The following is a 24,277-nucleotide window of genomic DNA, read 5'->3' on the forward strand; positions in this document are numbered from 1 at the left end:
GAAACGTGAAGCTGTCCACGTTCTCCTGGAGCAGGCGGTTTCTGTAATGAGGTCATTGTTCTGAGTATTGTAGAAGGACCTGAAACCAAGCGCAGCTCTGGCAGGACTGGTAACGCGTAGGGGTGGTGGCTCCCTGAACAGGCTGCCGCTCCCAGCCCTGCTTCCTTGTCTGTCACACAGGACGTGCTGTCCAGGAGGCAGCTGTGGGTGGGTGGGTGGGGGAGGGGTTCCAGCCCCCAAGCGGTGGCTGGCTCGGGGCTCCCGCTCTGGAATTGTGTGTGTTGGTTTTGAGCTCTTGGCTGCTGTTACATTTGGGGTTTTGGTGGGAAAGAAGTTGATTGCCCAATAATCACTCTGGCTTGAAGATGCTGACTCCGAGACTTATAAGCAGCTGACTTCAGCACTCTCTCTCAGTCTTTCTCACCCTCAGGCCTGCAGCCTGTCTTATAACGGGACTAGGCGGTTGTGGTTTGTCTTCAGAAAGGGGTGGAGACAGAGCCAGGCCACGACTGGTGGGAAGTCCTGGAGCAACTCCTACTTCTCTCTGGTCTTTTCCTCCGTCAGTGGCCCATGCTCTTCCCCTCAGTTCCCCCACCAAGAGCCAGGACTGAGGGTAAAATGCAAGCAGTTACAGGGTTGTAATGTGTTATATGTCATAAAAGGTGGTAGTGAAGCCGATCCAACTAAGGTCTGGAAGCAATTGAACAACTGTTATTTTATGATACCGTCATGGGATGCGTGCATTCGGGGCGGTTGTTTCTCCCTCTGGTTCCTAGAGGCAGCGTAACTTAGAGAGCGGTGCTGGCCACGGGCTGTTCCTGTGTGTGCAGAGGGAGCTTTACGGGCCATCATGACGGTTTCTGTGCTTTTGAGTCTCGTAAAGTGCTGACCCTTCAGTGTCCCTCTGCTCATAGAATATGGGAAGTAGGACATGGTTTGTTAACTTGCTTTTACCCTAATAAAAGATTATTGCTTAAACTTTGTTGTTCTTTGCTGGTTTCTGTACGCAAAGAGTGCATTTCCTGGGATTGGAGTCCCCCTTTTGTGGTGAACTTGAAGTCAGTCTCAACCCGATATTTCCAGCAGCCTCTGGACTTACAATGACTGCATTGGGGTACAATGAACAAGTTGCTCGTGGCCAGCTTACTTCCTGGGGTTCGTATACTGAGACAGTTCAGATTAAATAGGATATAGAATTTTGAGCAGAACCTTTTAGGTCATGTGCTGTGAGATTCCCAAAGTACATCTAAATAAATTCTTATGTATTTTATTTCATCTAACAGGCTGTTTGCCCAGTTTGTCCATCTACACACATCATATTGTAGATCCTTTAATATGTGGCAGGGAATTAGAAGTCAGGAGGCATCTGCAGTTCTCTCCCAAACATAAAAACATGGAGAATGACACAGTGACAGCAGTGCTGTCAATCCCGGTGGCCAGAGCAGCACCTGAGCACAGGTCTGGGTCTGTGCTGACGGTTCCCAGAAGGCTTTACAAGGTTCTGCTGAACCTCTCCGGCTAGAAGTGCCTCGTTCTTGACATTATGGCCTAGCCCTGGACTTCCCAATTCTTGCCAGATGGAACACTTCCCGTGGCAACTGCTACCCAGATATGTTTTAAAAAGTACTTCTCTGTGTATTTATAGCATTGTCTTCAGAAATGCAACTTTCACACTCAGTGGCCATTCCCAAGGCCACGGGCACAGGTATTCCTAGTGTTGCCCCATTGCAAGGTACCTGTTTCATAACTGGCTACTTACAGGTCCATCCTGGGCAGGGTTTCCACGACAAGGGCCTCTAAATGCACCTTTGGAATGGCCCGAGATTTGGCATATTTCATTTCCCAGGAAAGCAGCCTCTAAAAGTGGGAATGGCTGCCCCTGTGTGCCTCAGATGGAAGAGCCTAGACAAGTCTCCAGGGGGTTTTCATGTGCATTAATCTCTGCTCAGTTTGTTCATGGTCACCAGGTGCCATTTATAAACCTAAAGATGTAAAGCAGGCCGATGTAAGGCCTGCTTCAGTGTGGTTGGGAGAGGAATATGGATGTAATCATTTATAGTTTTAATTTGAACATTTTACCAAAAATGTCATATGGTGTGCTTGAGTGTGATATTGTTATGTTACAGAACTACATGCTTATGATTTTGTAATAAAAAGGGGCATTATTTGTGCCGGACCCTGTGTATATTTTTTTCCCCTAGATAAAGGGCCCCTCCCCTTCAAAGGCACATCCTGTACAGCAGCTTCCGAAACCCGGTGTTACATATGCGTCCTAACTGTGCACATCTCAGCGAAGGCCGTGGGAGCCATGTTCCATTTTGGAACACTGAGGATACAGTGGCTCTGAGAACAGACTTTGTTACAGGATTCTTCAATAACTATGATTATAAGGGATGATACACCCATAATTCATACAGGTACTTCCACCAGACCACTTACCAGAATGGCCGAGGACCAGCGCATGCTCAGGTCTGGATTCTGAACCTGGCAGTGCCCTCTCCTGCCTCATGGACCCCCTGTGGCAGATTTTTTTTTATCAGATACCCCAGAGGGTCACTGTGAGCATCAAATAGGGTTTTGCTGTAAAATACCTTTAGCGCCACCTCCTCTCCACCAGGGTGTTGAGTAAATGGCATTACCTGCGCACCCCTTTCCTGGAATAACATGTTCTTAACACATGGATAAGCCTTAGGTATTCATGGCATCAAAATATGTTGGTTTTAGAAGTTTTCAGTGGGTATCCCATGGTCGGGAATTCTCTAACAATTCCATCTGCGTCCAGACATTGTTCAAGTTCAACTGAAAGGCAAAAAGGAACCAAAATGTAGGGTCTGGTCATGTAAGGAAACAGTGCACCTTTCAGACCGGTCGCATGAACCCGGTGAGCGGGGCTGCCGAGGTCTGCAATCAGCTGGCTTGTACAGCCTGTCCTTAGAGAAAGCTCTTTGGAGCTTAGTAAGTATCTAATCTTGGTGCAGCTACAGGTATGGAAACAGTCTCTCATTGAGGGTCATTTTCTGTCAGGTCAGGGAATTTGCTGTTCTCGTTCAGTAAGAGCTCATGGAGCAGACCTCCTGTGCCAGGTGTGTGCTGGGTGCCATGGGGGCAGAGCTGGAGTTGCTTGTGGTCTTGAATTAATTTCTCATTTTTTTGTGGCCCCTGGCATTTTCCACTTTTAAGGAACTTCTTCCTTCATCATCCAGATCTATATGAAATCTTAAAGGACAAGACAGAGTGTTGAAGCCACTTTGAGGACTTGTGTTGTTCCACGCTCCTCCGAACCTGGCTCTGGGGATGGAGTTTGCTTGCGGTCCATGCTCACTGCTCACATCTCGTCTTCAGAACCATCTGATGCAACAGTGCAGCAGTTAAGGGGGGAATGGAGTCCTCTCAGCACCGGGTCACACTTTCTGCCCTTCTCTCTCTACTTGCACAGGGAAGTGTGCTGACAGGAGACCCCGTGGTCTGTACTCTGTGTGCACCTTGAACTTCAGGCCTGGTTCTTAAGGTTGTGAAGTTTAGCCTGTGAAGGAAATAATGAAATTTCAAAAGCACAGGAAACTTCACAGGAAGACCATGTGAATATTATATATAGATAGAATAACATTAGAAAATGTTCATTTTTAGTTAAATTGAAAACTATGGGACACCTCTGGTAACCGAAAGAGTTTTATTCCTGAGGTCCCTTTGGTTTCATTTCTTGGGTGTTGAGCCATCACTTTGAGTTTGGTCTTGATTTTGGAAATGGTGACATAATTGATTACAGTCTCCGTTCCTCTGGCCAGCGGGGCGGGGTTGGATGGAGCCCTGTGTTCCTTTGGGGGGTGTGTCCCCGACTTTCAGAACACTGCCCTGAGAACTCCACCCAGGTCCAGCTGTTCCCTGCTGTCTGGAAATTGCTTTGAGCTAGTTCGACCTCAGAGTATCGATTCTTCCCACCAGGGCAACTTCCTGAGCCCAGCCTGTTGCCCTCTGACCTGGAGGAGGGGACCTCCTGTCACCCCAGCCCGCAACTGCTACCCCAAAAGCCTTAATCAGGTGACTCCCCCATCCTCAAGCTAAAGAAGTGCACTTCCTGCCCTGGCTGGGTGGCTCAGCCGGACGGAGCATCCCCCTCAGGGGTCCACCAATCCAAGTTTCTCTCTCGTCTCTCCCCTCTTCCTTTCTCTCCAAAATCAGCAGTCACATCTTTGGGTGAGGATTAAAAAAATGGTTTTTTTGAAAAGAAGGAAATGTACTTCCCAGGTTAGTATGCTATTTAGCATCACTATGTTGATCTTTAGCGACCTAATAGGCAAATGTATTAGGTCGGCCAAAAAGTTTGTTTGGTTTTTTTCGGTGAGATGGCTCTAGTACTGCTTAGTTGCCTTTAACTTCATTCGAAACAATTTTGTTAGGTTGTATTGTGACAGCTGTCATAGTAGTGTGCATTTAAAAAAGAACTTATCAAAATTAGTGAATTTCTGTATAGTCATTTTAATATTAAAGGTGGCAGAAAATAAGCAACATTTTTGGCATATTATGCTTTATTATTTCAAGAAAGGTGAAAATGCAACTGAAACACATAAAAAGATCTGTGCAGTGTATGGAGAAGGGGCTGTACCTGATCGATCGTGTCGAAAGTGGTCTGTGAAGTTTCGTGCTGGAGACTTCTCTCTGGATAATGCTCTGTAGTCGGCTAGACTGGTTGGAGTTGATAGTGACCAAATCGAGACATTAATTGAGAACAATCAATGTTATACCATGTGGGAGGTGGCTGACATACTCAAAATATCCAAATCAATAAGGTTATTGGTGAAAATGAAAAATGTGTCTTTTATTTTATGGGGGGAAAAATCATGGACTTTTTGGCCAGCTCAATAATAATGCAAGGAGAATCTTTAATATCCTCTTTTCCCCCCTGGGAAACAAACTGAGGCTAATTTGTTAGTATTCTGCACTCATCGTGAGCAAGCACTGATAGTGGGATTATGTGCATGTCTTGCCTTGTGTAATACCACCAACCACACACAGTGGGCCCACTGGGTAGTACCTGCTTTGGTGGTTTACATTTGGGGAAACTGAGGCCCAGAACCTTGACCAGAGCTCCTTGTGATACTTGATTATACATTCAGGCTGGGAGAACTTGGCAAGTAAGCAGTGACCTAATTTCCATCTACTTTTTCAATGAGCTGAGACCCTTCCCAAATATCCGAATTACCAGTTCAGCCATCCCTGGAACCACCCCATCATTTAGGCCACATTTCCCAAGTCTTACCTAATAAGCGCTCTTTGTTTCAGTAAAAATTTTAGGAAGCATTTAGTCTGTGTTTTCCCAAGTGAGTGTCTCTGGGTTATGTAAGAGTCCATCAGCCACGGCGGGCCAGGCAGAAGGACACGTGTGAAGTGAGGGCGAGACGCCTGTCTCTCGATCTTTGTTCGGGGAAAGGCACGGAGTGTTCCTCTTAGTGTTCAGCAGGTGTCGGGCTGTCGCTATCGATTATGCTGACCCCCACTTTCTTCAAATGAAACTTTGGTAGCCTGTTTTAATTTATGAGATGCTCTTGACGACAGGATGATCTCATTAGTTGTTACTCTACTAGGAGATGGATGTGGCTGTTACTGATCTGACCCATGTGGGGGAGGCTGTGGCCCAGAGGACTGGCATGTTGGCCACACTCCTTACTGATGTTGGCCCCAAGCCTTTACCCAAGAAAAGCCCACCTTCCCTAACCCTGGGGGTGGGTGCTGTTTTCTGGGTGGCTGCTTCCTGCCATCAGGTGGCTTGGCTGGGCTCCTGGCAGCCAGGCCTCTGCGTGGCCCACTCATGTGACATTCCAGACCGACTCTGTCCATCGAGACGGCTGCACCAGGCTCTGAACAGCAGGCATGTGAGGGTGGAATTTGGCAACTGCTGACCAGCCGCAACAGCACGACAGTGTTCCAGGTTGAAAATAGTAACCCTCTCATCCTGTTGCTGCGACCAAGAGGGTATTGAATTCATGTCTGTCCAGATGTGGCTGGCATTCCCCCGGAAGTGCCTGCCCAGGAGATTGGGCAGGCTTAGCCAAACTCAGAATGTTGATTTGAGGTACCTCTGTTTCTTTTGGCTGCAGGCCTTCTCTTTCTCTTTCTGAGTCAGCTTTCTCAGGTCCTGTGAGGACTGTGACTGGTATTGCCCAGTTGTTTACAGACTTCTTTGAACCCAGAAAGGTGAGTTCATTAAAGAACATGGGATTTTTCCCCTCTTCCCTACATTACCTTAATCTCACTGAGACTGACAGAGCTGGGCGAGACCTCGTCCTTTCCTTGCTGCTCTCATGTGGGATGCAGTGGTAATTAGAGGGACTTGGCCGCCAGGCAGCAGCATTGAGAAGTCAGGTGCAAGACCAGAAAGGCAGAGCTATCCTTGGAGGCACACGATTGCCTTTGACAGTGCAGGCAGCTTCTAGCTAGTGCTGCCATCTCAGAAAGTGATGCTGAGGTTTGGAGAAGCTTAGCTGAAAGCCCCGTCACCCTATTTGCGTAGTAGTGGTCATGTTTTGCTGCTCAGATACATGCGGTTCAGTGAGGGGCTGCCTGTTGGGAAGCAGTATTGGTTGACCTTATCAGAACTGGTTCATTGACTCTCAGCCGAGAACAGAGAAGCAGCTGTCCCTTAGACTAAAGATGCACTGTTACTCGTATCTCTGAACTATATGAAATCCGAACAGTATGCAAGAACAGTTGTGGGGTGTGAAGCCTCTGTCCATGACCATGTCCTGCTAAAAAGGAAATAAAAGTCTCAATCCTTCTTTCCTCCTGTTACCCTGAAATCTCTGGGTTTCTTGGATATGTGTTTAGAATTTGAAATATCTCAAAAAACACATTTAAGTTCATAAGCATCAGTAATACTCCTGTGCATCTTCTAGTTTCCTGCATTGGCTGTCTGACCCCAGGGCACTAGAATTGTCTGCCCTGATGATGTTCATAGCTTCTGACAACCATCAGCATATTCTGTGAGACTGACACCATGCTGGGCATCAGACAAACAAAGCTAAAACACCGTCATTAACTTACATGGTGTAGGCTAATGAGGTGAGGCAAATGACCAAATAAGTACTGTATATCCGTGTGATAAGTGGCCATATATTACACTTGCTCCCTTAACTAAGTCTTCTGATCAGCGGTGGGACATGCTCAGAGCTCTCCAATCTTATATATTTTTAATTTTTATTGCATTTATTGGGGTGACATTGGTTAATAAAATTATATGGATTTTTTAAATTGTATTTCCTTTATTATGCTATTACAGCTGTCCTGATTTCCCCCTTTTCCCCCTTCCAAGCAGAACTGCCCACTCCCTCAGGCAGTCCCCCATCTGTTCATGTCCATGGGTCATGCGTATAAGTTCTTTGGCTCATCCATTTCCTATACTGTACTTTACATCCCCATTGCTATTCTGTAACTACCTATTTGTACTTCTTGATCCCCTCACCTTTTCACCCATTTTCTCACGCCCCCCTCTCATCTGGCAACCTCAAAATGCTTTCCGTATCCATGATTCCATCTCTTTTCTTCTTGTTTGCTTAGTTTGTTTTTTTGATTCAATAGTTGATAGATATGTATTTATTGCCATTCTGTTGTTCAAAGGTTTGATCTTCTTTTTCTTAAATAAGTCCTTTTAACAATTCATATGGTAGTGGTTTGGTGGTGATGTACTCCTTTAGTTTTTTCTTGTCTGGAAAGTTTTCTCTCGGCCCAAACTTCAATTGTAAATGACAGCTTCGCTGAGTACAGTAATATTGGCTGTAGGGCCCTGCTTTTCATGACTTTGAATATTTCTTGCCAGTGCCTTCTAGCCTACAAAGTTACTTTTAAGAAATCAGCTGACAGTCTTATGGGAGGTCCCCTGTAGGTAACTAACTGTTTTTCTCTTGCCACCTTTAAGATTCTTTATCTTTAAACTTTGTCATTTTAATTATGATGTATCTTGGAATTGACCTATTTGCATCCATCTTATTTGGGACTCTCTGTGCTTCCTGGACTTATGTGTGTATTTCCTTCACCAAATTAGGGAAGTTTTCTTTCATTATTTTTTTAAAAATGAAATTTATTTTTCAAATAGATTTCCAATTTCTTGCTCCTTCTCTTCTCCTTCTGGCACTTCTGTGATGCAAATGTTGGAATGTTTGAAGTTGTCCCATAGGCTGCTTCCACTATCCTTGTTTTGGAGAGTTCTTTTTTAATTTTTGTTGTCTGAATTGTTTTTTTGCTTCCTTATGTTCCAAATCATTGGTTTCATTTTCAGTTTTATCCACTCTACTGTTGTTACCCTGTAAATTGTTCTTAATTTCAATTAATGTATCCTTCTTTTCTGACTGGATCTTTTCTATGCTGTTAAGGTCTTCACTAAGTTCCCTGAGCATCCTTATAACCAGTGTTTTGAACTCTGCCTCTGACCAATTGCTTGTCTCCATTTTGTTTAGTTCTTTTTCTGGAGTTTTGATCTGTTCTTTCATTTGGGCCATGTTTCTTTGTTGCCTAGTTTTGGCAGCCTCCCTGTGTGTGTTTCTGTGTATTAGGTAGCGCTGCTATGGCTCCCTGTCTTGGCAGTGTGGCCTAATGTAGTAGGTGTCCTGTAGGTTCCAGTGGCACAGCCTCCCCTATCACCCAAGCTGAGTACTCAAGGTGTGCTCCTTGTGTGGACCAAGTATACCCTCCCCTGGTAGTTGAGCCTTGATCGATGTTGGCAGGTCAATGGGAGGAATTTACCCATGCCAGTCATCTGTAAGGACTGGCTGTAACCACTGACCACCAGCCTTTGCCCTTCATGGAGGATCAGCTGTGCAGGGGCAGGGAGTTGGTGCTCCGATGCTGTCTGTAGCTGTCCACTGGGTACACAGGCTCTGTGGTTTCCCAGGTGCTGCAGGCCAAGGTCAGTCTCCACCTGTGTTCTGTCCAGGGCCACCATACATAAACTAGAAAGCAGTCCAAGGTGGCTGCTACTTGTGCTGGGCTTGGAGGTTCCCAGGTGAAGCCAAGCTGTGAATCCAGTCTGGCTGCTGCTAGTGCCAGGCCTGAGGCCCCTTAGCAAGAGGTATGGGAGTGCTCAGGGCTCACTGAGGCCAGCTGTTGCTTATTTGAGAGGATTTAGGAAGCTGTGAAACATGAGCCAAGATGAGCCATTCCAATGGAAAGTTATGGTTAATAGTTTGGATGGGCCCATAAGTTGGGTGGAATGGAACTCAGGGGCTCTGCAGGGAGGGCAAACAGTATAAGCCAGGTTGATGGAGTCTCAGATATGACACCCACCTCCTGGCTCTGTGGCAAGAGGGCTCAGAAAAGGGACAGTGGCCTCTGCCTGCCTTTCTGTCTGGCACAAAGCTGTCCCCCAGCTGCTGTCTTGATGCCAGCCATTTCGGTTCCTCTCCATATGCCACTGGTATCTTTCAAGCTGCTACCCTGGCGCTGGAGCTCAGAGGGAGTGAGTCTGAGTAGGTCTGTGTGTGGGTTCCTTAAGGGGAAGTGCTTGGGACACCAGAAGTTTCTTCTACTGACTCATTCCCCTTTGGTTTTTGCAGCCAGAAGTTATAGGGACTTATCTTCCTGGCACTGGAACCTGGGCTGGAAACCTGGTGTGGGGCTGGGACTCCTTGCTCCTGAAATATCCACCCCAAATTTTTACTAAATGTAGAAGTGGGACCAGCCGGTTCTGTATCTCCACCCCCTCCTACCAGTGTGGATAGATGTGATATCTCTACTTCTATAGTTGTCAGACTTCCATTCAACTCTATTTCTGATGGTTCTGAGCAATGGTTGTTCTGTATTTTAGTTGCAATTTTGATGTGGTTGTGTGAGGAGGTGAGCTGTGTTTACCTATGCTGCCATCTTGACTGGAAGTCCCCCAGGTATATAGGTTTCAAGTGTACTGTTGTATAATACAACATTGTATTGTGTGTTCACCACCCAAAGTCAAGTGCCCTTCTGTCACCATTTATTCCCTCTTTTACCCTCTCTTACCTCCCCCCAGCCTTCTTTCTCTCTAGTAATCACGACACTGTTGTCTATATGTTTGAGTTTTTCTTTTTTCGGCATAATCCCTTCCCCTAGACCACCTTCTTATACCATACAAAAGAATAAACTCAGAATGGATTAAAAATTGTAAGACCCAAAACCATAAAAATTTTAGAAGAAAACATAGGCAGTCGAATGTTGGATAGTTTGGACATTTTTCATGACAATATTTTTTTCTGATATATCTCCTTGGGCAAGGGAAACAAAGGGAAAAAATAAATTTTTATTTAGTTTGACTAAATAGACTAAAAAGCTTTTGCATGGCAAAGGAAACCATTATCAAAATGAAAAGACAACCACTGGCTAGAATTCAAACCTTAAAAAAAAGGAAAAGAACAGAAGAATAGACACCCTGAGTGCCCCCCCAGTCACTACCAGCTCCTCTTTCCTCCATATTCACAGCTATTTTCTCAAAATATGTTTCTATACTGTCTTCCTGTCACCTCCCACTCAGCCCTCACCTCAGTCCCCTTTGGAGCCAGCCCTATGATTCCACCAAAATAGGCCTTCCCTCACTACATCTGATAGACTCTTGGAGCCTCATCTTGACCTTCAGCAGCAGTTGACGCAGTTGACCATGCCACCTTGGGATGGTCACAGCTTTTCCTTCTCTTTTGCAGATCCTTCCATGGCAACCAGTGTGATGCCAGGGTTGTCCAAGGCATGGCCCAGCCCTGCTCTCCCCACAGTCCACAGCCTCTGTCACCCATATGTTGCTCAGACTTGCTCCCAAGCTTCCTTTAGGTACTGGCCTTCTTGACATCTCCACTTGGTTGTCTTCAGTGCACTCAGCCTCGGTATGTCTCAGACTGGTCTCGTGACCTTTTTCCCAGCCATGGTTTGCTTCTGATTTTCCCGTCCCCACCTTTCATCTGGTTGTGCAAGGCGAAAACCCAGGAATCACCCTTTTTCCTGCCTCCCCCTCAGCTTCTACATCCACGTGCCACCACATCTCTTATATTTGAAATTTGTGTCTCCTCTGTATCTGTTACCCCCATCCAGTCTCTCTGCTCTTCACAGTGCAAAGTGATTGTTTCACAACAAAAATACACTCAAGTTCAGCACCTTTTAGAGACCGTGAATGGTTTAGAACAGTCTGAGCCTGCAGTGCATGCGGGGTCGAGGGGCGGTGGGCATGGGCAGGTGAACAGGTGTGAGATGTAGCCCGGAACCTTGGACAGTGGAAGACCTCGTATGTTGTGTACAGAGCATAGATATGGAAGGGATACTTGAAGTGTTGAGGGGCCATTGAAGGGTTTTAAGGAAGAGTGGTTTTTTACAACACTCTGGGTCACCTTGAACACTTATCCTATGTGTTGCTTTAATTTTTGTCACTTAATCATGATTGCATTATACTGGAGAGGCAGTTTGTATAATGGTTAGGAGTATGGGCACCAGGACCAAACAGATGTGGTTCAGATCCTAGCCCTGACTCCTGCCTGCTGTGTGACTTTGGCTAAATTACTTGGCCTTCCTGCGCCTTGTTTTTCTTATTTGGGAAAATTAGAGTATAATTATACCACCATATAGGGTTATTGGGAGGACTAATGAGGTCATCCAAGTAAACGCTTAAATCTTACATTTCTCTGTTGTGCATTTGCAGAGGATTTCCCCAGTCCTGTAAGATAGACAAGACACTATCCCTCTTTTATTAAGGGAACTGGGTCACTACCCAGAGCAGCGAGTAGGTAGCTTGGACTGCACAGTAGCACCACCCATTCTGAAAGGCTGTCCCCAGCCTGGCAGTTCTACGGAGTTTCAGGTAGAGTGACAAGCACAGGACTGAGTTGGTCAGAGGAGCCCTTCTGCACAGCTGTGTTCAGGGCTGGTATTTAGCATGAGGCGTGCTGTGCCTTCTTGGTGGGAGAAGCCTGCCTCACTTGGCAGGTTCTCAGATCCTCTGGTCAGTAACTCATCCTTGGCAAGAAGTGCAGTGTTTACAGTGTGTGACTTCTCTCTTGCCCCAGGCGGTTTGTTTAGTTTCTGCTTAGCTTGGAGCTAGGCTAAGATCCCTTAATAGGGAACTGGGAACATGTCCGATGCATTTCAGAAAGCTCTGTTTTGGACTCTTTTGGAACCAAAGCCAGTGCATTGAAGAGGAGGATAAGTGGGAGGGGCACATTCCCCCAGGGACCAGGCAGAGACACCCTGAGGACACAGCAGCAGGGACACTCAGGACAAGAGGGGGCCTGTTATGTAACACTAACTTGCTTGTCAACAAGAACCAGGAACAGCACTTCCGAGGAGGGAGTTCCCCTTCCTGTGCAGAAGCCCCAGACAGAAAGGCCCTACCCTGCGTGAGCAAGCCTGTGTATGCCTTTGGCCGCAGAGGTCAGCTGCATCTGGCTTTGGTTCTGCATGGAGATTTGGGTCAGTGCCAGGATGTGTGCGATGTGAGGCTGCTCCCTGCTGTGTGCACAGGCTCAGAGGAGTCCAGACATCTGCCCGATGCAGAAGAGGGCAGGGCAGAGTGTGGGGTCCACTCCCAGTTGCCCTGGCTCAGCAGATTGATTCTCTGGGCCTGAGTCCCGTCGACCCCCGTGACTGGAAGCACAGAAAGCTCTGAGTGGGTTTCCTGCTGTTTTTAACATGGTATTTGGAGTTCAGGGGGCTGGCCCAGGGTCTCACCCAGAGGTGTCCGGACCACAGACAGGACCTGACTTCCAGTGACAGGGAAATATCCCAAATGAGCAAAGGCTTTCCAGTACACCCCTCTTCTGTTTTCTCTTAACCACTTCCTGTTTACAGGCCTGGCTGGGGTCCTCAAAGGGGAAGAGAAAGCGCGGACGGGGAGACTCTGGGGCAGACGGGGGCTGTGATTGACGCTGTGATTGACGTGGATGCTGGCAGCTGAGGGAGAGGGAGGGGACCTGGTCCTGTGAGGAGAGCAGGGTAGATGAGAGGCGGGAAACAATGAAAGAGGAAGTGGCCGTGTATAAGTGAGAAAGGGAGGGGGAGACTGAACGGGAGAAGATGAAGGGAAGCATCCTGCCTGTCCAGGAACTGAGCTCAGTCCTGCCTCCGCCAGCCAGAGTGGACGCTCAGAGGGGGCGGAAGCTCCCACTGAGGGGAGCCACGGCGCATCCGGAGCTGGAGGGGAACTATTTTTGCACGGGTGTGGAAAGGCGGTATGTGCCCCACAGATCACATCGCCCTGCCCCAGACATCTAGTGCCCCCCTGCTGCTGAGGGCCAGGTTCGCTTCCCTCCCGCACCCACTGCGCTGCGCATTCCCTGCTGTCCTGTGGCACGTGTCAGGGAGCTTCCCAAGCCGGGCCTCAGAAACCTTGGTGTGTCAGCCTCCCCGAGGCTCTGGGGGCCCTCGGGGGTTCTCCCCTCAGGCGGGTGTGGATTAGGTGTGCTTACGGGAGCTTTTAACTCTGAAGGTCTTTGATCCGGGCTCCCAGAAAGTGCCTCCCCTCCCATACTCCAAGAAAACCAGCTCCAAGCTTCTACTCCCCTCACTCCCATTACAACCGCAATGGTGGTGGTGATGATGGGCACAGCTGGCATTCGTTGAGCCTTACTTACTATAAGCCAAACATCAAGTGCTTTATGTGGATTGAATGGTTTGTCTCACACAATAGCCCTGCAAGGGGGACGTTTTTATTAGCTCCATTTTAAAAATGAAGAAGCCAAGATACAGGGGAGTCAAACATTCCTGCTGGTGAAAAGCAGGCTCAGGAGGCCAGCCCGTTCTGGCACCGGCCTTTTGCACCAACCACGACGCCCTACAGCCCGTTTCCTGAGTGGGTCCTTGTGTCCCAGCTTTGATCTTCACCCTTTGTGTTTCAGGGTTAACAGACCCCTCGTCATTCTTAACCTGTGCAGAACCCCACCCCCTCCTTTTCCTGAAACTGGTGGTCCCTGTGTTCCTGGGGACCTGCTGGGGGCACTTTTGGGGGATGCCGGCCTCCTCCCACACCCTCCTCAGCACTTGCCTGGCTCCTGGCTGAGCCCTCGACCTTTTCCTGTTTGTCACTTTCTGGCCTCGTGGTCATCGCTACATTCCACCTCACGCTCACCTCCTCTCCCCCAAGTCCCACCGTCTGCTGCCTTCCCCTGCAGCGAGCTGTCCCACACACTGTCCCGAGTTCCGAATGGCTCAGCTTCGGAGCAAACGTGTCCTGGGCGCCCTCGTGTGCTGGATGCCGTGCGAGGCCTGTGCTCACGGTAGTGCCCGTATTCCTAAGTGTCCCCACGAGGACAGCATTGTCCCCATTGACAGATGAGGACACAGATCATCACACAGGCTTAGTGATGCCCACAGTGATAAAACAAACGGTGGGGGACAGATTTGAACTTGGTTCCAGCACAGCACTGTAGCCTTTCATGCAGCTGATCCCATGGCCTTGAACTCCACTGCTGGAACAGAAAACGAGCATCTTCCTCTGGCCACGGCCACCAGCGCCCTTTAGCCTGTCCTCTCCCTCTGCTGGGATCTCCGTAGAGTTTGCCATTCCCTCGATTCTTCTATTTCCCCCCCAAACGTTCTCTCTTCTGGATCTCCTCTGTAATCAGAAATATGCTCAAATCTCCCGTCTTCAAAACCCCTTCCTTTCTCCTCACCGCTTCCTGCCCCTGCACAGCCAGGTCACTTGTGGAGTTGCCTGCACTGCCTGTCACCACGGCCGCACCCCCGGCCAGCTGCGTCCTGCGCGTTTCCACGGACTGTGGCGAAGCCCAGGGGCCGCTGCAGGGACGGCCCTCCGTGGCCCCTGCAAAGCGCTGTGCCGGGCTGCCTCTCCCATCCCTCTTGGCTTCCAGGTCACCGGTCCCTCTCCCTCCTGTCCGGCGGCCCCTTCCCCCAGCCCACACAAGCACCGCTGTGCTGAAGGAAAGCTGCTGAATTCTGTAGAGCTGAAATTCTGTATAAATAGGCGCATTTACAACGTCCTGTCCATTTAGCTGTCAATCCCTCTAGCAGAGGTAGTGCGAGTAATAACTTGCACATGTGGCAGTTCACAGCTTACAAAGTGCTTTCACATGCCCTTCAGCACCCCTGTCTATGTGTGATGAAAATAGTTGTAGGTCTGTACAGTGTTAAACAGGCATCACGAAACCCGGCCCACTTCGCCAAGGTGCGGGGACGGTACTCGGAATGACCTTGGCTTTGATGAAGAGTCATCACGCAGTAGGCCTCTGTGTGCTGTCTGCCAGGGTCATGCCCCTGTCTTCTGGTCAGTTTCACCGGTGACTGACCCATCGTTGGTTCCAGGGACAGAGCCAAATGACCCTCGCCGTTTTAATAACGTGCGTTCCTAGGGTGTTAGGAGAGACCGAGGACCGGCCAGAAGGTGTGAGAAATCTCCGTGTGGGTTGAGGGAAGGGCAGGCTGGGGCCCAGCTGCAGGATGGGATGTGACCAGGTGTACGTAGTTGATGGCACTGTATGGCTCGTGCTTTCTAAAGGAGACGGAGGCTTTAAACCTAGATGTGCTGCTCTCACGAGTTGGAAGGACCTGCGTGCAGGGCAGGCCCCCCGGACCTGACGGCACTGCCGGCCACAGGCGTGAAGGAGGCCGTGGGGGCAGGGCCTCATCTGTGCTGTGGCTGCTTTCAGCTGTCTTCAAAAGGTGACGAACGTCCTGACAAGCTAAAGCAGAGCCATCAAGGCTGTCACCGAGGAACAAACGTTCAGGAGGAGCCCAGAGTTTCTTAGTTTTGGCTGGCTGCAGCTTTGCTTTGGAATTAGCGAATACTGGAGGTCAAGGTCCACGCAGATAAGAATTTTCTGACGTTCCTCAGTGACTCCCACATGCTCGCCCACCGGGTGACGAGGCCTGGGGCTGGCTGCTCCTCCACCTTCCGAGTCCTTCGCATGCCGCTCTTACATCGTTGCTGTGCTCTGGTGTCGTGGAGGCTTTCGGGAAACAGCTTGTGACTCTGGCGGTGAGGCCTGTTCTTTTCCCAGGTGGCTTTTGGAGAATCCTCAGCTCCCACTGTGCCCTGCCCTTGAGTCTTCCTGACTCTCTGCTTGAACCCCAGACCTGGGGCACACTCACCTGCGTTGGCCTTGGGCTGGGTCTTGGAGCACTCGGGCCTGCTCGGTGTCTGGACGTCCCCAGAGCAGCTGGGTTTACTTGCTGATCAGCTGTCCCCGTGGAAAGCACAGAGCAGCAGGTGGCCCTGCCTGGTTCTTCCTCATTTTCACCGAGGGGTCCAGCCCCCGTAGGGAGGAGCAGGTTCTCCCTCCCAGGTTCTCACACAGGCTTCAGTGTACACCCAGCTCTTCCGCAAAATATTATACTACTTCCTCCCCAAATCCTTCACACTTTGGAATATTGTGTCAGGCTAGCTGGATAATTTTATAGTGCTGCCAAAACCAACTCAAGTGGGAAGGAAAACAACACTCACCATTTCAGGACCTCTGGCCTCAGCACCATCTTGTGCTGCTCGCCAGTGCGGCACCGACCATGCCTTTTACTTCTTGTGTTTTTGCTTTATTGGGGTGCTGTGGTGCACAGGCCAGAGCTATAAAAACCTGCCCCTGAAGAGCATTGATGTCTGTACCGTGTGCATGCGTATTTTTAAAAATGTGCTTCAAAGTACATTTTGAGTATCTATCCATTTTGATGGGTGGCTCGAGGGCTGGATAGACACAGGATAAAGGAGCAGGGAACGTGCTAACGGAGGAATCTGGGTGGCGAGTACGTGAATGCTCTCTGCACAATTCTTCCAGCTTGGCTGCTGGTTTGGAGATTTTCATAACAATGTCAGGGTGTGGTGGGGGGAGTGATTCCCAACAGTGCACCATGTTAATTTAAAACAGGCTCTTGACCAGTAAGGTCCCTGAGGCTGGAGAGTGAGGGAATTTTGCGACTGGAGCCATTTCATTTGGGAAGACTTCCTGTGGGGCGTGGTTTCCTGCCTGCCCTGTTCACAGACGGTGGAGAGGAGGGGCTGCTGCCCACCCTCCCCCACAGACCCCCAGCAGGGTGCCAGCTCTCTCCTGGGGCTCTTGGGTCACACCCCGCTCCTTGTGGCAACCTGGCTTTCCTCACCTCCCCCAGAGGACTGCCCTGTGTCCCCGCTGGGCTGCCTGTGAGGAGGGAGGGGCCCTCGCCCCCACACAGAGTCTGCTGTGGCTCCGGGCCCTGGGAGGGTTGGGAGGCCCTGCTGCTCCACAGAGAGCAGGCAGTGGTAGTGAGAGGCTCTCCGAAGTTGGGTTCTGACCTGAGTTGTGGGTCATTCTCCTTGGTGGTCTCACAGAAGCTGCGGATCCAACCCCCAGGCTGACTGACTCAGGTGTGGGAGTGAAATGCAAGGCTCCCACCCGCCCACACCTGTCCGACTCCTGCTCATGTGTAAGTGGGTGCCGGGTGCATGCAAATTCAGTTAAGTGCCTTCTGTAGCACCGCCTGCAGCCTCTGTTAGTGTGCAGCATTGAGAGTCCACTAACTGCCAGGCCCCAAGCCCCCTTGGCAGACATCGTCTCCATGCTTTGCACTGTCACACGCACACGTGTGTCTGGCGTACGCATGTGTTTGTCATGCATGCATACATGCGTGTACACGTGTCTGGTGTACACGCTCAGCCACATTCACATGTGCCTAGTGTACACACTCACATGCATTCATGTGCCCGTCACACACACTCACATACAGTCACACATGTGCCTCGTGCATGCACTCACACACATACACTCATATACATGCCTGGTGTACACACTCTTACACATACACTCACACTTGTGCCTGGTTCACACATTCACCCCTGACCCCGGGGCTGAGCTCTTCCCTGCCCTTGATGCCTGCTGGCATTTTTGTAAGCTGGGCGTCTTGAGGGGACGTCCAGCCCCAGCCCCTGCCCCTGCCGGGGTCTCTCCGTGCAACGCGTGCAGCGGGGAGCAGACAGCCCTCAGCTGGTTCTCATCTTGGCTCAGGCCTGCTCCGCGCTCTTTTCTCCTGGGAGGCCGTGGGTCCTGGCGTTCAGACCTCGGTCCTGGAACCAGACTCCCTGTTCTGTGTCCTAGCCGGAGGGCTGCTGGCCGTGTGATCTGCATCCACCCACCTTGTCTTTCTGTGTCCTCTGTTCATCGCTTGGGAAATTAAGATGGTGATGGCCCCTGCCACTGTCAAGTTTACACTGTGGTACCTGGCGCACCTACAGTGAGCCCCGGTCAGTGCTGGCCACTGCTGCCCAGTGCCTGCTCCGCAGTCCCCCACTCTGGGCTGCAAGTCCAAGGCCAGAGCAAGAAATCAGCACCTCACCAAGGCCCAGGGATGACAGCTGTTAGTTTCCTATCATGGTTGTAATAAATTGCCACAAATTTAGTAACAACACAGATTTATCCTTACAGCTCTGGAGGTCAGAGCTGAAATCATTTTCTTTGGGCCAAGGTCAAGGTGGCAGCACCCTCCAGAGGCTCTGGGAGAGGCCCCAGAGGAGTGGAGCACCCGTGTGCCCGCCGTTCCCTCTTCTGGAGCTGCACCCCTTGGCCACGGGCCACCTCCTCCATCTTCAAAGGCAGCAGCACAGTGTCTTGGTTCTGTTGTCCCATCTCCCTTTGCCTTCCCCTTAAAAGGACCTTCCCGGTCGCATTTAGAGCCCACCGGGTAATCCAGGAGAGTCTCTCCATCTTGCAATCCTTCACTCAGTTGCTTAGTCTCTTTTGCCATATGAGATGAGGTTCCCAGGTTCCGGGGATTAGGACACAGGCGAACTGGAACATGGCCCCAGACCCAGCTGGGCCACACCAGCTGCCTGGGCCCTTGCTGTCACTCCGTTGGCACTGGGTCCTGTCTGTCCAAACAGACTCTGAGGGTGCCTGGCACAAGGCAGGCACTGGGTGGGCACCTGTATACTCATACAGGCAGGCGCTAATGTGCTATGTGGTCCTTTTAGGTCATGGTGAATGTCACTGCGGAGAATGCAAGTGCCACGCAGGTTACATCGGGGATAACTGTAACTGCTCCACAGACGTCAGCATGTGCCGAGGCAAGGATGGCCAGATCTGCAGTGACCGTGGGCGCTGTGTCTGCGGGCAGTGCCACTGCACAGAGCCGGGAGCCTTTGGGGAGACGTGTGAGAAGTGCCCGACCTGCCCGGATGTTTGCAGCACCAAGAGGTACTGGCCCTGCCCCCAGACCGCCCCTGCCAGCTTCTCGCCCAGGCCAGGCCTGCCTCTCACTCCCCATCACATGCTCTCAGCATTGCTGATATTAACTAAAGCAGCATCTTTGAGATTCTGGTTCCATAGGGATTTTGTAAGAAAATAACAAAACAGAGAAAAAAAAACAAGACAGCCATTTAATTGCTTGACAGATTTAGAAATTAAAAGATTACTGAGTTACATGAAATTAAACTGGTTTCTATACCACCAAAATAACATCTTCTCAGAGCCTTCATTGGGCTTTTGAGTATTTCAGAAGGGGACCTAGGGGGCCTCTGTCTTTCAGATGCATTCGGTCCCCACCCCCACTCCCCCCCCAGCCCCCTGCCAATTTAGCATCTCCCAAACCGCGTTTCACAGGAAATGCTGCTTTAAACAAAACATAATCAGAAGGTACATGGGGTAGGCAGGCACCTGGCCTAGCTGAGGCACGCCAAAAACAAACCGCCGCGGCTGATGAATTTTCTGCTCCATTTATGCAGACCGCGGAGCCAGGCTCTGTGTGGCTGATGAATGCACAGATTGTGTGGCCCTGGGCACCGGCCTTCCCTGACTCAGCCCCTGCCTGCTCCCCGCTCCCGGGCCGACCCCCCACGGCTCTGCTCTTCACACTGCCCAAGCACCAGTGCGAGGGAGTGCAAGGAGCTGTCCTGCCATCGGGAAAGCAAGACAGTCTGTCTTGCATTTTACTGGAGAAACGGCCGTGTGGTCGCCATCCATGCTCAGGGGCCAGCCGGGAGGGGAGCAGAGGCACAGATAATCAGAAACAAATAATAACACAGACGGCCTTTCTCTTCGGTTGGGGAACACGAGTGTGCAATTTTCTCTTGGCAGATTGCCCCCCAAACATCTGGCTTGGGCTGACAGTGAAAGGCGTTCCTGCTCCCTGAGCCCACCGTGGCTGCTGGTCGGTCCGCGCTCAGGAGAGTTCTGGGTGGCAGGGCCCGTGGTTGGACACTGGCCACGGACAGCCAGGCGTGGGTAATTGGAAGCTGGCTGCAAATCAAGAGACAAGATAGACAGGGCCAGATTTTATTTTGTGTAATTGGAGGGGAGCCGGGGAGAGTAAGGGAGAAGAAAAACAGATCCACTCCAGACCTGCCGAGAGTGGAGAAAACAGAAATTCGAAGAGAGCAGCTCAGGGGTGGGGCTCTGCATCCTGGATCTGGAGCCCAAAAAGCCGTGGCCCCTGAGCACGGAATCCCAGACATTCTGCCCATTTTATGTTGGATGGGAGTGCCCGCCCCACCAGCAGAACCCCCCGAGTATATGTTCCCCGTTCTTGCAGCACACGGAGTTAGTGGGGGGTGGGACCAAGCTAGGACAACACATGTGGAATCAATAAAAGCAGATCAAACCCATTTCATCCCCTCCTCTGGGTTGGCGTAGGGCAGTTAAAAGGTCCCAACGGAAGACAGTCGTAGCTTTAAATGTTTCAAGCACTCCCTTCCCAGGAGACGCAGACTTGACGATCTGTTATCTGTTCAGCAAAAGCAAAGGAGGAGGAGAGCAAAGGGACGCCACGAGGGACCTCACGACCCCTTCTCACCGTCCGACCTCTCCGACCCCGTCCGTCGTTCATGGCCTCACTGCAGCTTTTTTTCAAACAAAGTCCCTTTGATAGTGACTTATATCAGTCTGTTTTTCTGCTTGCTGCTTTGCTGAGAGCCACCTATGAATGACTTTTGTCCTTTCCCCTGGGGTTTCAGAGCAGCCAATCTGTTCTTTCTAGAACTAACCACACACACCCTTCACCTTGGGTGAGTTCACACTCAGCCTCAGCTGATTTCGACTGGCCAAGGCGGGCAGAGGCTCTGTCAGCAACCTGTGTGTTTAAAAGACCAGGCTTATTCTGATACGTGATGACGACCCATCACAAGTCTCAGCCCGGTATGCGGGTCACACAAATTAGACTGACCTGTCTGCGTGGATAATGAGCGACGTTTCCCGGAAGTGTCCCTGGGGTCCGATGACAACAGGGGAGGCAGGCGGAGGGCACCGTGGGTCCCAGCTGAGACCGGAAGCAGCCGCCCTCCGTCACCATGTGTCCGTGCAGGGGCTGGAGGGAGGCTGAGGAGCTGGGTCCACCCTTCCTGGACCACAGCCAGGCCTCGCTTGCGTGCCCTTCGGAGTTCTGGTCTCTGCGGAAGTGCAAACCCCACCAGCTTGCCTGTAGCTCCAGAATGTTTCCATCAAGTCGTTCCCAGGAGAGTGGGGCTTTTGTGGCCAGTTCTGGAATAGCTGAGCTCTGAAGCATATGAGAACGCTCTTAAGAAAAGCTTACCCACTTCCTCTTCATGAGCAACTCACGTGCCCTTTCCCCCTCAATGGTCAGAGAGTGGAATCAGGATTTGGGGACGGGTCACCTGAGAGATGGGCACCCGGGTGCTGGATGCAGCTCCCTTGGCTTCTCTTTGGCCTCATTTCCCACATCTGTAAACGAAGGGAACTTGACAGAATGCCCTCTGAGCACCCTTCTAGCTCTGACATTCCAGTCTGCAAGTTTCTGCCCTGGCCTCTTAATCTCAAGGAATTAAGAAATGAGCGACGATGGTAAAGGTGGGGCACTGTGGTCACTCACCCTCTATGTTGTGCTGGGGAGCTTTCCCGACACACAGTGGCCTTGGCCCCACAGGCACGTGGGGCAGCTGCCCCCAGGTGACTCGGGCTCTGTGAGCTCACGCCCTGCGTGCTGGGGCCAGGGCGCAGCTGCAGGGAGCACGGGGCCTTCCCAGCACACTTGGCTCTTGAGTTCTAACCCAGCTTCCTAAGGAAGTCCCTGTTTGGGGGCTCTCACCTCCTTGCTTCACAAAGTCCCTGAAAATTTATCGTCAGCTGGTTGTTTGGTGTCAGCCCACTCTTTCCTGGAGTTGATTTCTCACCGTCCCGTTTGCTCCCCCATCCCCCCCACAGTCCCTAAGAGGGGTCAGGGCTCTTCTCCCCGCTCAGCCTGCTTCACAGACCCGCAGTGAAAGCTTAGCTTCTCTGGCCTGGCAGCCTCGGGAGTCCTGTTCTCCCTGATGCCACTAAAGGTGGACGGAGAATTTCTGGAGCCTGGTTTTGACTGTGGAAAGCACACATACTAATTATTAACTGAGCATTTTAGTTAAGCAAGTCACACAATGTCAGATTTAAACCGCCAGTTTGAGGTGGGGGGAAAGAGGCTCAGTGCCCCTGTACGGTTGCGCACCCCTTTTCTCCAGAAGGCCCCTGTTGGGATGTGGGCTCCCTGGAAGCGGGCTGCCACCCTGTGGCCTCTGCAGGAGTTTCCTGTGGCTCCACTAATGGGGGAGTGGACAGCAGGCCCCCTGGGGCCCGCCAGGTGACCTCCATTAGGAAGGAAGAAGGGGGCGAGAGCCCAAGAGCTTCCAGGGAGTGGTCGTCAGCCCCCACTGTTTTTATCTGACTCCCAGGAGCCCAGGCTCTGCCCTAGAAATGGGATTCCTTGGGCTGGGTGGCCCCGGGCAGGGTGTCCCGTCCTCAAAGCCCCTGGAGAGTCTAGTGTGCAGGAGGGTTGAGAGCCCTGCCCTGCGGTGACCAGGGGGTGGGGAGGACCCTGGGGACCGCGGCAGTGTGGGCTCATCACGCACTGGCTGTGGGGGGTGCGGACCCCTCTCTGAGGCTGGGATCTCAGTTTTTATCACAAAAACTAATGGCTTGGAGCAGATTCCTCAGTCAGGCGTTTGATGCCCCACAGTGCAGGTGGATTTGGGTCCCGTTGTCAGAATTTGAAAGGACTCCAACCTGTAACTTGACTGTAGACCAGACGTGGCTCTAAACTCATCTGTGTTCCACCAAGAACCTGGGCCTTCCTGCATAACAGCCACAGGAAGGCCAGAGCAGAAACATCCTCTGAAGCCAAACATCTGAAGACAGGCAGAAGTTAAAGCTTTTGGGGCGCCCCAAGAGGGCCAGGGTCTGCATGGTTGGGAGCTTATTATATGTGTGGAGCTACTGCACAGCATCAAACACCCACATTTACTGCTTCTTTTCCAAAGAGATTGTGTCGAGTGCTTGTTGCTTCACTCAAGGAGCCCGGCTGACAACCAGACCTGCCAACACCTGTGCAAGGATGAGGTGATCACGTGGGTGGACACCATCGGTGAGTGTGCCGAGACAGCCCTGGGCTGCTGTCCCCTTTTGGATCTTACCGATGCTTAGAGACTTTCTTCCTGTGGGGTGATCTTCAGGGCTGCTTGGTGTGGAGGAGGGCAGTTGCAGCCTTGAGTTAGGAATCATAGCCTCAAAGTTCCTGGTGTGACTGCTCCCCCCCAAGAGGACTTGGGGTGCCTGTGCTGCAGTATAGGTGCTGGACTCTCCAGGGTGTAAGGCTTTTTCGTTCGTAAGTTTCTGTCCCATCTCCGGAACCCAGTCTTCTCCCGCGCTCTCTGCAAAGTTAGCATATTAGTTAGAATAAGTAATGTTAGCTGATATAATGAACAAACCCCAAACCTCAATGACTTAATAAAACATAAGTGAGTTTATCACTCACTGAAAGTCCAGAGAAGAAAGGCCACAAGGCCTTCCATGTGGTCATTTGAGAATCCAGGTGCCCTCCCTGTCAAGGTTCCTCCCTCCTCAAGGTCATCAGCATCCTTTCCACTCAGTCAGCAAGGGAGGAGAGTGAAGGATCACAAAGAAGGTTTATATGGGCCAGGCCTGGGAATGGTGCACATAACTTCATCCACAGTTAACTGCAAGGGTGGCTGGGAAATGTAGTCCAGCCGTGCACCTAGGCAATAGGGAAACCATGGCTAGTGTCTGCACCATTTGGCCTCTGCCCAGCGTAGCTCTCACAGTGCTGCAGGCATCAGAAAGGGCAGAGCTCTCACCCGGGAGTGAGTGATGCCCTGGTGGTTCTCCGATTCCCGCAGGTCTTGCCCACTCCGTGTGCTGTTGTCTTGCCCAGCAGCTTACATCTTAAGGCTCTTGTCACTCTAGCCGTTGCAGTCTGACACCATCCCTCCTTCCCTCTGCCTTTAGCTCTGGACACAAATGGCTACAAGTCAACTGCTGACTGTGAGCCTACAAGGAGGTTCAGACAGGGGACAAAAATGTTTGCTCTTTACCATCTCGGGGCTTCATCCATGTCTTTTCTCGTACTGCCATGGGTGTCCAGGCTGAGGAGT

General features: G+C 50.9%; 1 protein-coding gene across 1 annotated transcript in view; it reads left to right on the plus strand.

Moving 5' to 3' along the window:
• ITGB5 (integrin subunit beta 5) overlaps positions 1-24,277 on the plus strand; it is a 112,835-nt gene that overhangs the window by 83,467 nt on the left and 5,091 nt on the right. The window contains exons 11-12 of the mRNA XM_037132133.2: positions 18,881-19,103; positions 23,147-23,250. Coding sequence (XP_036988028.2) covers positions 18,881-19,103; positions 23,147-23,250 — 327 coding nt within the window. The remainder of the gene's footprint in view (positions 1-18,880; positions 19,104-23,146; positions 23,251-24,277) is intronic.

The sequence above is a fragment of the Artibeus jamaicensis genome, unplaced genomic scaffold (genome assembly GCF_021234435.1).
Source record: "Artibeus jamaicensis isolate MK-2021 breed Jamaican fruit bat unplaced genomic scaffold, CSHL_Jam_final contig_793, whole genome shotgun sequence".
NCBI classification, from domain to species: domain Eukaryota; kingdom Metazoa; phylum Chordata; class Mammalia; order Chiroptera; family Phyllostomidae; genus Artibeus; species Artibeus jamaicensis.